The sequence below is a fragment of the Podarcis bocagei genome (genome assembly GCF_964188305.1).
Source record: "Podarcis bocagei genome assembly, chromosome: 1".
Classification (NCBI taxonomy): Eukaryota; Metazoa; Chordata; class Lepidosauria; order Squamata; family Lacertidae; genus Podarcis; species Podarcis bocagei.
The window spans coordinates 88,518,004-88,535,194 of record NC_138125.1 but is presented as its reverse complement, the minus strand read 5'-3'; the positions used below and the strand labels follow the sequence as shown (position 1 = coordinate 88,535,194).

Genomic DNA, 17,191 nt, shown 5'->3' with positions numbered 1-17,191 from the left:
AGCTCACCTGCCGGCCAACACGGTTGTTGTGCAGTCTCATGCGAGAGTGGATGTCTCGGTAGGTCTCCCGGGAATCTAAGAAGTCCTTGGAAAATTTTTCCCCATAGTCCACATCAGGGCTGCAGCCCCCCCACTCCCAGGAGTCTTGCAGGCCTGGGGCCTCAGCTGGCATGTGTTCCAAGTGCACTCCATGCATCATCCCCTTGCCTCGGTTCATGGCCTCCAGCTGGAGACGGTGCAGCTTGAGGCGGAAAGCTTCCTCATCTCCACGGCGCTTCTGGTCACAGCCACATGCCTGCAGCTTGCCCAGGGAGCATGCATTGGAGACAGCATGTACCACCCCTGCGGCTGCAATGGCATAGGCAAAAGCACTTTCCCGGAAACCTGCAAGAAAGAGCACATTTCACTTAGTCGCCATTGCAATGCTCACCACCCACATGAGATCCTCCATTGCACTTGCACAGTACAGTTGTGTGTAGGCTTAATGGCTTGCCCATGAGCTTATTCCAGGGACGGCGAAACCTGAAAGGGATGGCCCATCAGATTTTGCTTGGCTACATCTCCCTTCATCCCACACTGGCTGGGGTTGATGGGAGTTGGAGTCTAACAACACCTGGAATGTGATAGATTCCCCAGTCCTTGTTGTGGCCCCCTGCTGTCAGACACACATAGCAGGCATTCCAACAGGCATGGCCTTTTCAAGTCACAGCAAAAATCACAGCACTTTACACCTTTGGCAATCCTATCCCCTCAAGTAACACAGGTTTCAGGCAAGAGATTTTGGAGATAGGTGAAGGGTTAACCAGCCCCTCTTCAGCGCCACAGCCCTACCCTTTATCCAGCCCCACTCCCCAGCAGCTGCTTTTAACCAAGAAAAAGGCATTTGGAGACCTGATCATAGATCTTCCATATCACACTGTCTTTTGGCCCATAGGAAAACAACAAACTATGTTCCTTGATAAAGATGAGGCGGCAGTTCTGATCCCAGCCCCTCAGGACGACAGATAAGGGACTGGTGTCCTTTTATTTCAGACAGCTGCTCAGCTTCAAAGCTTAAGCACTGTCTGATTGTTCATCCCCTTGTCTGATGGCCTAAGGCCTGTGAATGCTATCTTGTCAAACAGTCCCTGTCGCCTCCATGGGTGATTAGCTCTTAGACCTCTATATGTGCACATTGGGAGAGGAGTGTTCTTTGGCTCCCGTACCACAACTCTTGCTTCACATCACATTAGGCCACACTTGTGAAATAGGTGAGTAGAGTTCACCTCCAGATGATTAAGGAAGAATGAGTTTGCAAACTGGAATAAATTTATTCCCCCAACCCCCAAGCCCACTTCACTTGTGTGATCAAGTGAGCTATTAAAATTTGTTCTGCCAGGGACCAGGCTGGTGACTTTATAGATAGAGTCTGTACTAGGCAGCATGGGAGAAGGAGATACAGGGAAAACAGGATCTTGCCTTATTCCTCCTGACACGCTTATCTGAACATGGGGGTACAGGTGAGTCAGATCTTCACACTTTCACTGTCCAAATCTGTAGCAATTTCTTGCTCTTGTCACCCGCTTCAGTCTCTGTTGAACGATGCACAATTCCTACTATGCTGAGGTTACTGGTCAATTGTCCTGAGTTATGACTACCCCATGGGCGTTAATGCTCTGGGGTGTACTGAGCCTCAGTCTCCACAACACAATCCTCTTCCCTCTGCTACAAGAAGTCCTTCACTGACCACCTGACCCAGATAGACAGGAGCAGTTACTGCTTTCCTCTCCTCTGCCAGGATTCAAGGGGGCAAAAGGCAAGACCTTGCAGCTAAGACCTCTTTGGCAGCCATGGTAGTTGCTGCCTTACATTTTCCAGAATGGAGTTCCACCCAACATTCTGGGCTTTGAGCCTGGAAAGCCCTAGAGACCACCATGCCAGGGTGAGAAGATCCTACTAAGGCCCACTGTGGCAATGGACAAGGCAAAGAGCTTCCTGTTTAAACCAACCTATGAAAACTAGGTGCAGAGTACGTTGACCACTGGACTGCTATCTGGGCAATCCATATTTTAAAGCTGGTTCTAAATGTGTTTTGTTGTATTTTTAACTATTGTTTTTGACCACTTCGTATTTTATAACAACTTGGGGGAAAGGTAGAATATATATTAAATAAACAGGCAGACTAGGCCTATGCTTACTTATTACCTTACTTATTAGAAATTATTTCCCCTGTACACAATGGACCTCACTCCTAAGCTAAAAGAGTGCACAGGGGTGCAGTGTTAAGGTAGTTGTCCTTTAGTCTCCTGTGCTCTGGTGTCATACTATTGCTTGGATCTCAGGCTGCTGCCAGAGGCCAAACTTTGGGGCCAGGAGTTGTACTAGCTGACCTTGGAGATCCATTCAAACCCTCGTTACGAGCAATTTGAATGGGGAGGTGAGGATGGGAACTCTTAGGCACCATAGAGTCTCTCACCATTGCAAAGCTTGCCAGCTATAATTAGAGCACGTTTCTGGCTTTGGCTTTGTTTATACTCTCTGAGATGCGCTGGAGTCACGCAAGCTCCCACAGCACAAGCTGCAGGCTGCAATCCCCATAGCCCAGCATTGTTTCACTTTGCAGAGGGGAATTTCCAGAACTGAGTTTATCAATGAGAGAAGACAAACTCTGTTCAAAAGTCTGCTGCCAGAGAAGGTTTCATATTACAAGCAGTAACACACATGAACACACACACACCCCGTGACAAAATATCCTATGCACGAAGGATTAAGTATGTGTGTTTTATGAAGTATGCAAGTACACATCAGATAGATAAGATTTGTGATTAAGTGTGTTTATGAGGAGTTGGTGGCTTTTATTTAGGACAATAGAAGCAGCCAATAAGCTGATTGCTATCTGGCCTAGTAAATCAGGCTAACCAGTTTCCTAACTATCCAGTATGTTGTTTTGGCTTAGACAGGCATTAATGAGAAGCCTTGGAATTTTAATTTGCACACATTTAGCTCTATTCATATATGCAAGTGAGCAATGACAACTCATCTGCCAGGAGAGGTAGCAATCCTATAAACACCCCAGTTTTTTAGCAAGACCCAGTGGAACCAGCCAAGAGGATTCCATAGGCCCCAATGACACCTGTTTGTTTAATGCAGGCTCCCCAACATTTTGGGAAGTCGGAGATGCATTTGTAAATCTAAGAAATCAAAATGGGCAACACAAAATACCCACTTCACAGAACAGAAACTGGCAATGCTTAGAAACACCCCCCCCCCCGCAAAAAACCCACAGACAAAACACCTATACCCCACCAAAACAGGCAACATCTAGCCAACAAACAACAACCATGCACCCTCTCACCAAATCTTCCAAAGTAAATATTAAAAAACCACTCAATTAAAAAACAAGAAGAGCAGAAAGCTGTGGCAGGTTCCAAGAGAGGTGTCTGAGGGTACTGTGGCACCCACAGACACTACATTAAGGGCCCCAGGTTTAATGTGTCAAAGGGGATTTTTCTGTCTGCAGCCTCTGCTCCCAGCTTTTCTCCCATGTGGGCAACTGTGATTGCTAGTGTGGTATCATGACAGCCTCAAAGGCTGAGGAACCAATAGTGTTACCAAGGCAGCGCTGGGACCAAGCACCACCACTGAACCAGGGATATCCTAGCATAAGATTCCAGAGATTCTGGAACCAAGAAGACAGAGATCCCTTAACTGGGAACTCCTAAGCTTGGACCAGAGCCTGCATCACTGCCTAGGACTGGCATACTTACCTCCCAGGGGCCTCATACTATACACAGAGTTTGTGGGGAAACACAGGCAGCAAGTCTGGCATGACCTCCCATAGGGGCAGCAAAATGCAAGCCTCTAGGCCAAGAGCTGACCCTTTAGGGCGACCCACTTTTCAAGGCTGAGGTGGAACCCAGCATGGGGTTCCCCAACTGCCAAGGCATGAAAGGATTCATTACTGTCTCAGACATTGTTGGAACATGTTGCTCACTAGGAGCTCTCCTTGGTGCTGCTTTGCAACCTCCCCCCCTCCCGCCCCCATGGACTCGTCTTCATGACCTGAACAGGACACCAAAGAAGAAACAACCCAGAGGCCAGGGTTGCTTCCTCATTGAGGATTTAGTGTCAAATTGACATGCGTTGTTCACGCACATTCTGGAATCCTCTCATGTTTTCCCTAGTGCTGCTTCTGTCTTTTTTTTCTTACTGCAGAAGGTCAGATACTTTTGAAAGCAGAAGGCAAAATATCGACTAGTGTAAGTGCTCTTGCTCTTCTGCCTGTATTTTGAGGCAGTATCTGATTATCAGATGGTGAACCTATCACAGTTCAGCACACATTCACTATAACCTTTGTAGCAGGTACCATTTTATAACGCCATTCTAGTGCTAAGACAACTTTCTGACTAATCCAAAACAAAGACCACCCTGCTTCAATTTTCATCATGGCTATCTCAATTAGAATTCCCAAACCTATGCAGGTAAGCTCCACCGGGTTTGCTGGAGTTGCTCACAAGAAAGTATACAGAGGTGATGTTTATTTTTTCAGTAGTAAAACAGACCAGCACAGTTTTTGGGGTTTTTGGAAAGCAAGTGAAAGTAATTGCTTTCTCATTTTGCTAGACTACCAACAGGTTTTTAGACGGGGGGGGGGGGCAGTGAGTTCCTTCCCAAGTCAAACAACCAAGCAAAAAATGAGTAAGTAATGACATTTAGTTTTAGCAAATAAAATACTGTTCTTTCTAATTGCTTTAGACCTATATAAAAAAGGGGAGAAACACTATAAAAAGCCAGGAAATGTAAGAAGGAACAGAAGTAGGATAGAAGACCACGGCAACTGGGGGAGATATTGGGAGGCTACCAAAAATGAGGTTGGGGCCACATGTTGTCCACCTATGGCTTAAAATGAAAGAGTGCTATAGCACTAGAACTCTAATTTAGAAAACAGAGGGCAAGAACCCTTTCTGGTCACCACCATTTTATCAACCTGCGTTCTTTCTTAGAAACTTCAAAACAATCCATAACAAACATTTTTTCTTCTTCTGACATTTCACAAAAAGCAAAGAGCAATCATGCTTAAATGAATAAACTGCTAGCATTCAATAAATTGATTTTATTTTAAATCATGGCTTACAACTTGTTTTCTAAGTGGCCACTCAGCAAATTTGACCTTCCTTTCCCCCATTATGGCAGCTATGAAATGCTCACTGGTATTGATGGAACATAGCAGAATAAATATACAAGAAAAACCTGTCTGGAAGCAGCCCTCATTCTGCATCCAAATATTCCTAGCTCCCACCATCATGCTCCCTCCTTCCCTCTCTCGGGTTTCTCTATCTCTGTTCCCAGCTACAGCTTCCTAAATTTCTGGCCTTCAGTTTATGTCCAAACTTTCTAATTTCAGCATTCACTGTCCTGCCTATTCCACCATCCTTGAGCTGTGAATTATTTTCCTTTCCTTTTGATTGAATTATCTGAACTAGGCATGTGACACAGTTCTCTACTGAAGCTATGCAGGTCTGGTCCTGTAAGCTGCCTGGATGGGAAACTTTCTCTGAACCATATGCAAGTCTTTCCCAAGAGCTCTGGGAGGAGGAAATAAATATTTGCTATCAACAGTAGGCTAGGACCTCTCAGTCCCAGAAGCCCAAACACAACATTGTTATTTATTTAACTATTAAACCAGGATTTCCATCCCATCCAAGGAAAGGAAGTGCAGAGAGCAAGTGCTGTAGTTGTGGGATGATAGGTGCTCAGCATGTTGTTCAAAGGCTGCCACAGACAGTATTGCACAAACGATGATCAAAGAGGCCATGGAGTGGTTTGAACAAAAAACAAAAGGGAATATCAAAGTAAATGTGGAAGGGGGGAGGTTTTGCATTCTCTCAGCAAAGGCAAGGTGGAAACCACCTATGTCGAAACTGAGGAAGTTAACTGAAGGGTAGTGATCTTTATTAGCTTCTTCGGGAATACTTATTGCAATGCATACAGGATTGTTGGTGTTTTACTGTGACACATTCTGCTATTATTACTACTGAACATTGATACGCAATGATTATTGCAATGATTATTTGTTACTAAACAAACCCTGTAAAAGTTATCTCACGAACAAAATTATACACTGGGAGAATTGTGATCAGATCACAGTAGTTTTGAGGTGACCGCCAGGAGAGGGTGTGATTAGTTTCAGGGCTACAGTTCTAGCTATAGTCAGCAAACAACCCTAAAAACAACACTTTTGGACAGGACAATAGTCAAGGCCAGAATTAAAAGGAAGGAGTGTTATTCCTTTCACAACAGCTACCCTACATCGTAGCTCAGGGGGCAAGAAGCCTGCATGAACAGGTCCTCTAGAACGAGAGATCAAGTCCCACAGTGGTCCTAAAGGTTGCACATATGATGTACACAAAGCACTTCTGTTGGTTTCAGTGTGAAAGAAACAAGCATTTTGGAAGGGAATGGAACAGGGGACAAAAAGACAGGGAAGAATGAACACATCAGCGGCAACGCACGGTAAAGAGACAGTACCTTGAACAGGCTGTAAATTCAGTGGGAAAGAGTAAAACAATGGGAAACAGAAGCGGGTGAGTTTGTCCCTCATACTTCTAAAATGGAAACGTAGTGACTACAAGCCACTAAAGTCCATCTTTGGGCAACCTGTTGGCAACAATAAGTTTAGATGGGAAGAGGAGACAAAATGTTCAGGTGGAGCTGCAGCACAGGACATACTGTCTCCCCCTGCTGCATGTCCCATCCTGAAGATGTCTGAAATACAGAATTGCTGAGAAGTGCAGCTTACCTATCAGCTGACCAACAGGAAACAGAGACAGGCAGTTGAAACAGTCATCGCTTTTATTGAGCAGCATCAACAGCGGAGGGAGTTCTGACAACATCTCATAAGCACAGTTTTTTTTATTTGCGCATGACCTCCATGCCTCTTGAGGACTAGATGGCTGGCAGGCAGCCCAGCAGCAGAGGGCAGCTTCCCCCACCACTAAACCTCCACACTGGGTATGTCTGGCACCTGCTACAATCCTGTCTGCAGCCCACTTCCAAGAGACAGGAAGTCTGGGGGTGAAAAAAAGGTGGAAACCCCACATTGGAACAGCCACTTCCCCGCAGGTCACTGCTGATATAGGCCTTGCTTGTGGTCTACACAGCATGCTGGGCATTGGTTGCAGAAACATCATTGCCTCTGGGAGTGTAGAAGGACCATCTCCACAGAGGTGGAGATAGTATCTAAGAAGGAGCAACAGCTGCCAAGAAGCAATTCCTGTGACTGGGTGTCCATGGGCAGCTGGCACATTAAAGTTGCCAGCCATCCAATCCCACTCCCCACTCTCCTATCAGCAGTTCCCCCGATGTCACCTCTCGGGAAATATAATGCAATCCCTGAGACAATAGTCATCTATCCTGTGCAGGAAGCTGCCGTGGAGCTCTGCCTCTGGCTAAAGTTTGTTCTGCTTCGTGTATCCCCAAGTCGGCTTCTACAAAAAAAAAGTGTCATTAGTGTTTGGGTGGAGTGGAGGGGTCAGTGTTCACTAAATGTGGGTGTGTTCCCTATAGCCTTTCTCGGGACATTGCAGGAACTGATCTACAGAGAGAAGAGGGTTGTGGTCTGCAAAAACTCCCTGGCCTGCAGAGTGCATTATTGCCCTGTGTGGGAGACACAGCCACAACCTTTCAGAGCAAGAGCAGGCTGTTAAGCCAGTACACTTTAAGCCACATTGCAAAGGGAGACTTTGTGCTCCTGGGTGCTTTTGAGTGTTCAGGACTTCTTGGGCTGCTCAAGGGAGAGGGGTATATAGGATATTCAGGAGTCATACTCTGAAGCATAGGTGCCACTTTCCTGACCAAGGTCTTGTCTTGCTTACCTTGCTCTGTTCCTGCAGCCCCGAATGCAGCCAGGGTGTAACAGTTCATCTCTGCAGCAGGAGGACCTGTAACGTTCTGAGGGAGGACAAGTGTCATCATTTGCTCTTTTCATATTTGTCGTTGCCTTGGCTGTTTGTGCAAAAGTGCTCCCCTTAAGAACACAAGAAGCACCTGCTGGATCAGGCCAATGGCGCATCTAGTCAAGCATCCTGTAGTCCCAGTGCTCAACCAAATGCCTGTGGAAAATCTCCACCAAGTTCTCACTTGGGTAATTGCAACCTTCTAGACATGGGGGCAGACTGATGTAGCCCCATGCTACAACATCACATACATGCCATGCAGCTTAATATACAAGTTGAATTCCTTTACATGTATACTCCTGTGCATGATTTGCTCCCAAATGAATCACAATCCTATCCTCCAGTACATTTTCACAGGGTGGGCATATAGAGCATAAGTGTCACTACAACATGGTGGAACCAACTTTTGAGGGCGCTCAGAACCAGGGCTTAGCTTCACATATCTTCTCATGCCTATTTGGCCCAATGTTTGCTCCTTACACCTGCATTTTGTATTGCAAGTGCAAAATGAATGGCATAACTGCACAGGCATAGCACTGTCATCTGCCAGCACAGCAGAATTTAGACCACACTGCACATGTCTCTTTCATAGAATACAGCAGGCCATCTGCCACCATCCCGTTTCCAACAGATCCTCACTTTGCAATGGGCTGTAAAGGAGCTTCACCAACATGAACAGCCTGCTCTAGGAGAGGCTGTTTTTGCAAGTGTCTTTTGTCTGCTAAATATGTAGGTAAGGAAATTCATACTGTGAACATCTTGTTGACACAATGTACAACAATTACAAGAGAATATAATACTGCTGGAAGTTCCCACAGAGCTACAAAAACGCAGAGGAAAAACTACACACCCATAGCTGCATAAATCCTGCAAAATAATGAGATGTTGCCAAATGATAAAGTTTTGAGCACACAAAGGTAAATCTGATTTTCTGTTCCTCTACAACTAATTGCTAAAACGTCTCTCCAGTGGAGTTCCTCTTGGTATACACAGCATCTGAACTGACTGCAGTGTGCCCTAGTAACAGAGGGCTCCTCAGTTAGTTCCACGGTTCCTCCGGCAATGTCAAAACTTGGATGATTTCCTGCCCAGGGTGCAGGGAGAGTCTGCCATGTCCCAAGTGCTGCTGCCTACTGCTTCCCCCTTCCCAACTCCTCCAAAGGCTATGCAGCCAGCCAGTTGAAACATGCCTCCCTTTCCCTCTCCTCTGCCCCATCTCCCTCGTTCCCTAATTAAACTGCAGGTGAACCCGCCAGGGACTGGCAACACGCCAGACCTTGAGCTCTCTGCTGCGGATCTTAACTTGCCTCCCTCCATCTTCCAAAGCAGCCCCTGAGACCTTGATCGCTCTAGCTGCAGAGGGCTGTGCTAGGGAGGTAAGAGACAGCCTCCTCTTTGCAGGACTTCCTAGGTGGAATTCAATGTCGCTCTTCAATTTTTCCATCTGCAAAAGCGTTCCCCTCTCCTCCCTCAGCATGCCCTTTCTCCAAGCCAATTTCAGGGGCATTGGGGGCATGCAGGGGGAGGGGAGAGTCCCATTATGCTTAGGTGAATCCCACCTAACTATACAGTGGTACCTCGGGTTAAGAACTTAATTCGTTCTGGAGGTCTGTTCTTAACCTGAAACTGTTCTTAACTGTTCTTAACTGTTCTTAACCTGAGGTACCACTTTCGTTAATGGGGTCTCCCACTGCAGCCACGCCGCCACGATTTCTGTTCTCATCCTGAAGCAAAGTTCTTAACCCGAGGTACTATTTCTAAGTTAGTGGAGTCTGTAACCGAAGTGTCTGTAACCTGAAGCATCTGTAACCTGAGGTACCACTGTATATGCTTAAACACTGCCAATGGTCAATTTCTTTTGCATCATAACAAACTTGAGATATATGTAGGTCATAATCAACCCATTTTACAGATAAGGCATTGAGGCTGAGAACCAGTGAATTCTGGATCCATGGCTAGGCAGAAGTTTTAGCATTATAAGACTGCAAAAGAGCTCAGGGGGGAATAGCCTAACAATGAGAATCAAGGACAAGCCCTTTGCTGAAACATATTTTGGGAGCCCCTCAGCTCAGCCTAATGGCTCTCTTTTTGACCTGACAGTTTTAACAAAGATGGACACAGACAAATGACACCCCCCTCCTGACACAAAGGTGGGTTTGCATGTGAAAATGAGGTGCTAACAAGATATATACAAGTGGGTTGTGCATATTCTATGGTTCCATTGTCTTGTGTGAAGATACATTTGTGAGTAAGTGTGACTCACTTGCACATCCTTTTACACTTGCTTCCATGCCACACAGGAAAGGTCTCATAAGCACACATTGCATGTCACAAACTCTTCCATTCTACCCTGTCCTATCCTTGTGCCTCCCAGAAAGCATTGTGATTGTCAGTGCACTTGTGATTGTCAGTGCACTGGCTTTATCACCAACTTCCACAGCTACACTGGGCTTAGAAAGCTAGCCACTGCTCCTAAGTCGTGTGGTAACAGCCACCATGTCCTGATTTTCAGAGAATTTTGAGGGACCCTAATCCCATTTGCAGGCAGCTGGCGGGCACTTTGGGAAGATTTAGGATGTTGCAGAGAAGGCCTTGGTTGGCTGGGATCCTGCTCTGTAGAGAGTAATGTAACATTTAAACTGGCACTGGCAAGAGCCCAAGGAATCAAGGAACTATTAAACAGATTCTCTGGACAGGATTTAATAGCAGTAATGTTTTAAGTACCTTAATCAGATAGAAGTATAGCTGGGAGCTGGAAATTGTTAGTTTCTTATGAGAAAAGGTAGAAATGTTAAGAGGAGGAGAATTAATCATAAGCTGGGGAAAAGGCTGGGGAAAAGGAAGAAAGCAATAGGAGGATTATTCATCTCTTCATGGGCTTCCTAAAAACAAACATTATACAGTTGAATAACTGACAAATCTAAAGTAGATAGGGAGAAAGAGAGCAGAATATTTTGACTGATCTTCCTGTCCTCTACTCCCACATACGAGGGAATCCATTCTTTCACTATCCCGACTAAGCTTGTGTCAAACTCATGTCCAGCTAATGATCTTCAACATCATGCTGCAGAACATGCCAAGTGATGTGCACCAAAAGACGTAGAACTTGAGGGACCCTCTAGACTGGTGGTTTTCTGCAACATACCATTGGCACAATAACAGTACATTAGTGGTAGATTCATCTCTTTCTTTCTCTTTGGAGATCACTCTTAGCTGAGTAAGATTGTCTTTCATGAAAACAGTCTTAACAGTGAGTCCGTGACTGTGGAGGCCAATTCTGGATCCACACGTCCTTCCACCGTGGGGACATAGGTTTCATGTGAGAGTTGATCACGGTGTGGGTTTGCCAAAAGTGCCTTCCTCTTAGCTCGTTTCTCCTTTTCGCCCTGCGTTCGTGTTTCTTCAAAGTCCATGACACCTTTGGTAAAGGTTGTTCTCCAATTGAAGTGCAGAGTGTTTGAGGATCAGGACATTCACAGGGAAACCAAAATGCTTGTTTAGAAAGCCATCGTAACACCAACTTTAATGTACACTTGCAAAACATGGACCACTTATAAATACCATCTCCAACTCCTCGAAGTATTCCATCAACAGTATCTCCCAAAAATTGTACACATCACTTGGGAAGACAGGTAAACTAATGTCAGTGTACTGAAAGAAGCAAAGATCACCAGTGTCAAAGCAATGATTCTTCAACCTTAACTTCGTTGGTAGATTCATACTGGTTTGTTCACACACCATTCGGCTTTATTAGTTGTTCTGAAATGCTTCCCCAATATGAGTGCACTGCTGCTGTCTGGAGGGGACCTTTCTTAACATTACAGACCCTAGAGCTGCCAAAACTTTCCAAGCTGTGACTCTCCAGGCTGGAAGAATCTGGCCACATTTCATTGGGACCACACGGTCCTCTTGCTGACAATAGCATCTGAGGTCAGAATGCAACTATACTTTACTCCTTGCCCCCCAAACATTGGAATGTAAAAGGTTAGCTATATGCTACATGCAAATGTGTACCATTTAAAAGAAGAAAGAAAGAAAAAGAAGGCAGGCTGAGGGAGGTGGAATTTAGAATGGAGAAATGGTAGGAAGAGGGAATGCTTAACCCTTGCTCTGTCCACCATTTCTCCTCCACAGATCATACTTAGAGGCTCAGGGTTGGCCCAATACATTTTGGCACCTGAGGCAGACCCCAAAATGGTGCTTCCCTTCCCAACAGGGAAAAAGAGGTAGGGGAGGATCTACATCAGGAACAAAGGGGGAAAGAAAGACTAACATTGGGATCTGCTGCCTCAGTGGATTCTGCCACCTGAGGCAGTCGCTTCACCTTGCCTCATGGGTGGACCAGCCCTGCAGATGCTTCATTGAGCACCCCCACCCCCTTTGGGGGTTATCGAAGGAAGGGAGGAAGGAAGGAAGGAAGGAAGGAAGGAAGGAAGGAAGGAAGGAGAAAGAGAGAGAGAGACTTCTGTCCAGAAGTAGTATGCATAATGACAGGTTGAATTAAGGAAATGCTTGACATAAATAGAAGTTGGGGGATCCAGGAAGCAATGCATTAAGAATGGCAAAAAAAATCGATATTTCCATGATGTGCAGTATGCAGTGTATCAGCTTCTATTGTGATTTTTCTGCAACAGTTTACCAGGGAGAAATAATAATCAAGATGCACCCTTATTTTATTGGATCTGGCAAGACACAAGCATTTATATCAAGCATCTTTGTTCCCACACTACAAAACTGCTTCACATCTACCTTCTACCAAGTCTTTAGAGGGTCTTGTTACCAGAACTTGAGCATCCATTCAGTTCAATCCACCTAGCTGAGCCAGGGTTGGAAGGAGACAAGCTTTCTGCAGCCAGTTCTTCAGCCTTGAGAGACTGATGGGGCTTTCTCTCTCCCTCCCTCTCTTTTTCTCTCTCACTTGGTTGGAAGAGATGATGAGGCGTAAAAGATCAGGGACTGGTATGGGGAGGAATGGAGTGATCTACAAATTATTTAAAGTGAGGAGCACGCATGGCTGGGCTGATGGCAGCGGATGTGGGAAGAGGCATGAAAGATTCAAGGGATCTGTCACTTTAGGTTACCAAGAACCATCCTCGTAAGCAACAGAAATTCCCAGGTGAGACGCAGCGAGACACAATTCACCCTCACCCTTACAAGCAGCATTAATGCAGGTGACAAGGGACTCGTGTATCTGCCCCTTGCCATCACTCTGCACACGCACATCCTTGTCAAGGTCCAGGGAACGTTATGGAATTCCCCTCAAACAGGCTCTATTTCGATTGAGGAGTCAAATTCTTGTTCCACGATTCAGGCAAAAGCAACAGGAAAGGGCAAAAACTTAGTAGCTTTGTATGGTCCTGATCATTAGGAGGAATGGCTTCATAAGCTTTCTGGAGGAAAATGGTACTGGACAATGGAGGGTAAAGCAGAATAGAGGATGCTGCCTAGCTTTTACAACAGACTGGGGCAGGGCCTGCACAGTCACAATGGATTAGAGAATTTACAGCACAAGCCTATAGCAAATTTACTATGAAGTAAGCCCAACAGGCCTTAAGCCCAGATAAATGTGTATAGGGTTACAGTCTTCAGCTGACAGTCGTTCCTTCTCTTGAGAGAAAGCGGGGAATTGGGGCGGAGTATTCAGGGATAGGGATCCCTAAGAGACAAGTATCAGAACCTGCAGAAATGTAACATTGCCAGGATTCCTTGGGGGAAGCCATGACAGTTCAGAACCAATCTACTATATCAGGCATGTCCAACTCCCAAGAGACTGTGATCTAATCCCAGTATCCTGCGATCTGCCAGGATCCTCTGGGGATCTACTGGTAGCTAGCGATCTACTGGTTGGACATCCCTGTACTATATATTTTGGAAAGTGGTTTGTCTGTTTGTTTTCTATGCATTGGACACCTCTTGAGATATTGCCACCAAACAAGTTGGAACAAGTGTTTCAGAGGTGGAGTTAGAGCTCACTGTTGATGTTTGGATGCTGGTTGCCATTTTGAATCAAATGGTGGACCTAAACATGACTTCCATGTGACATAGTTTTGGCCGCATCTCAAGACAACGTTGCCAAACTCGGGATGAGGCTTCCTGAGGTGGGGTTTATGCCAATGTTTGGATGCCAAGCACCATTTTGAAACAAAGTCTCCCTCCTTTGGGTGATTAGTGTCAACAGTGTCCATGCAAAGCAAATAGTCCTTCTGCACTCCTTTTAATCTTGAATTCTCATACTATGCATAATATTATGCAGCAGTAAGTTCCACCCACTTGTGAAAGCCTGTGTGTGGAAATTGTTTCATTCAGTTAGTAGCAAAATATTTCCTTAGGGCTTTCCATTTGATAACAATCTGAAATTCCTAAGGTCTTCTTACCTTTGTCCTCTGCTAAGCAATATTCTGAACAAAGCTTTCATATTGCTTTGTAGCTAAGAATGGGTTTGGTATGTCTTGAGGCTAAAGAAAGAGTGATAGTGCTGAACACCTCTAGGCTTCTATGATGCATCTCATCCCCCTCCATATAGCTCTACCGATCAGCTAGAGTTAGGCAGGGCCACTGCTCCTCAAAACTGTCACAAGCACATTGAAGCTTGCTGTAGGATAACAGGATTTTGGTTTATTCAAGTGCCTTCTAGCAGCTGGGATTCTTGCAAAGAATGCTGAACCTTGATGAAATCCAGCAAGGCAGGTTCAGAAACAGAAGAACATCCACAAGACCAATTCAGTTTAATGTAAACAGACAGTTCCCAAGAACACACCCCTGAATTGTAAATCCAGCCACTAAATTGTAGCCAAACAAACAAACAAACAAACAAACAGATGTCAGCCCACTTCTGTCCAAATCTAAGATTCTTTTTCAATGTGATCAAACTATCAGATTTCCATTTCACAATAAAGCACATGTGGAAACCTCTGTATCACAGGTATTCATGAGCTTGCCTTAAAACCCAGGAACATGGTACCAGATTCAACAAATCCCCATTCCATCATTTCTTTCATTGCTCTCAGATTTTTAGCCAGCCAAGCGCCCACAAGGATGTGATCATTTTTGCCTGCTCAGAGCTTTCACAGAGCCAATGGCAGGAAGAGAACTCTAACCTCTGCTGAAGATGATGCTTTCATAGGGGATCTTGTTCTTGGTCTCCAGGCTCGAGCAATTCCAGCGCTGATCGCGGAACTGGTGTTGGCACTCGTGGATGGCGATCTGGATGCCTTGAATGGCAGAAGCCGTCACGTCCGGATTCCGCACGCACACCTCCAGTTGTCGCCGTGTCAGACCAGGCAAGGTCAGGCACACCGTGTTGGCATTAAGCACAGGTTCCAATGGCAACTTCAGGCCCAGAATCTCATTGGATAAGGAGCTGGGAAGAAAACAGACAAGTCAGTGGTGCCATCACCACGTACACCAAAGTGACCTTAAAAGCTAACATTTTTTCTTAGAAAGCGAATGTCAACATCCAGGATGGGCAACACCCACTGCTGCAACTATCTCTGGAGCTGATACTGCAAACTGCAGAGGAAAAAAGGAAACCTTTTAGCAAGGCAAACTTTGCAATCTCCCTTGAAAGCTGCTTCCAAATCGTGATTGTTCTTAGAGCTAGAACATCCCAGGTTGAAGCTACATAAGTATGTTCAATTTGTATTTCACTAGCCAAACTGCTTCCATGTTGGTTATGAAGTTTCCAGTGTATAGTGCATTTTTTATGGAAAATACCCTACTGAACTACCTTGTTTTGTATTTGCATTCTATAAACAGACTCTTCCTTGCCCCTTATGAATATTCTTTTACCCTGAGTTTTTAGAAAGGAATCCTTACAAAATGAACGGAAGAAAGTAATCCATATAAGTTTCTACCTTTTTGAGACAAAGGGCACGATTCATCTAAGTTGTTGCATGTGTGTAATGAGACCTGTTCCTGCAATGGGACCCCCCCTCACCCCACCCCCAATGCCCTAAATTAGCAAATGGTGGGAAAGTGCCGTTATGTGAGTGGACCTCATTCTCCGGAAGCATACCCCTCTTAGCACTATGCTGAATTACAGACAAGTACCCTGGGTCAATATAGAAAGGGCTACAAAGAGAGTTAAAACACATAATTTAAAGTCTTTACTTCTTAACTTCCATAAGCAAATTGAACAAGTCCACCATCACCACTGGAAGCCTTGCACAGCCCCCCAGTTTTGAAGTTTTGTTATCATGAAGGCTAGATAACTACGTATTTACCTCTTTTTTAAAAAGAATGCAAGAAAGCTGAAATTATCTAAAGACCAGATTCCCAAACCACTTGTGTTGAATGTTGTTGGCAATTATCCATTAGGTTATTGTCCAAATGCTAAGGTCTACATCAGAATTTTCAGGCTTAATTTGCCCATAATTTGTCATATTCACACAATATGTGATGAGTAAAAAAAAGGCAGCATAAATATTAAACAAAAGAGTTATAAATATTATACAACAAGCTACTATTTCTTATTAAAAGTCCAGACAAATAAAAATGTTTGTGCCTGGGAGCAGACTGAAAGCAAATTTGGCACCAGGTGAGTGTCTCAGGGGCATTTCCATATTGCACAGAAGGGAATCTTATTAGATCAGGCAGAACTTTCATTTATGTTCTTCTAATTTGGTGACTTGGATGTTTAATAGCTACAGATGTTTCAGATAGCTCAGTCAGTAAAGCATGAGGCTTTTAATCTCAGCACTGTGGCTTTGCACCCCATACTGGGCAAAAGATTCCTGCATTGAAGGGGGCTGGACTAGATGACCCTCGTGGTCCCTTCCAATTCTGTGATTCTATGAACTGGAAGGTGTTCCCTCATAATTGTCCATGATCTCTGCATTTTGGACTGCATTTATTTCTTTAAAATATTTCTATATTGCCTTCCATTAAAATAACATCAAGATGGTGTACAATAAAATAATTCCATGCAAATTCATTTAGTTGTGTTTTTAGATCCCCCACCCCATTGGATGTCCTTATCTGGTTTTTATGTAAGTTGCTTTGGGTCCCTCTGTGAGAAAAGTGACAAACAAATATAATAAATCAGTAATTCAAAAAACAATTTCGTATGCAATAGAAACAATCCTATAAAAATAACACATATTGAATACAGTAGCCATGAACTGTTCAACTGTTTATAGAGATGAGAGAAAACTTAAGTACACAGATAGGTTTTTAACAGCTGGCAGAAGCTCACCACAGCAGATGCCTGCCATATCTTGGTGGGGAGTTCATTTCACAGACTGGGGGCCACCATGGAG

The 17,191-nt window shown here is 44.7% G+C and overlaps 1 protein-coding gene across 1 annotated transcript in view; it reads right to left on the bottom strand.

Annotated features, from left to right (window-relative positions):
* Positions 1-17,191, bottom strand: part of WNT10A (Wnt family member 10A) — a 44,339-nt gene that overhangs the window by 14,582 nt on the left and 12,566 nt on the right. The window contains exons 2-3 of the mRNA XM_081201620.1: positions 15,032-15,294; positions 8-384 (exon numbers count right to left, since the gene is read on the bottom strand). Coding sequence (XP_081057746.1) covers positions 8-384; positions 15,032-15,294 — 640 coding nt within the window. The remainder of the gene's footprint in view (positions 1-7; positions 385-15,031; positions 15,295-17,191) is intronic.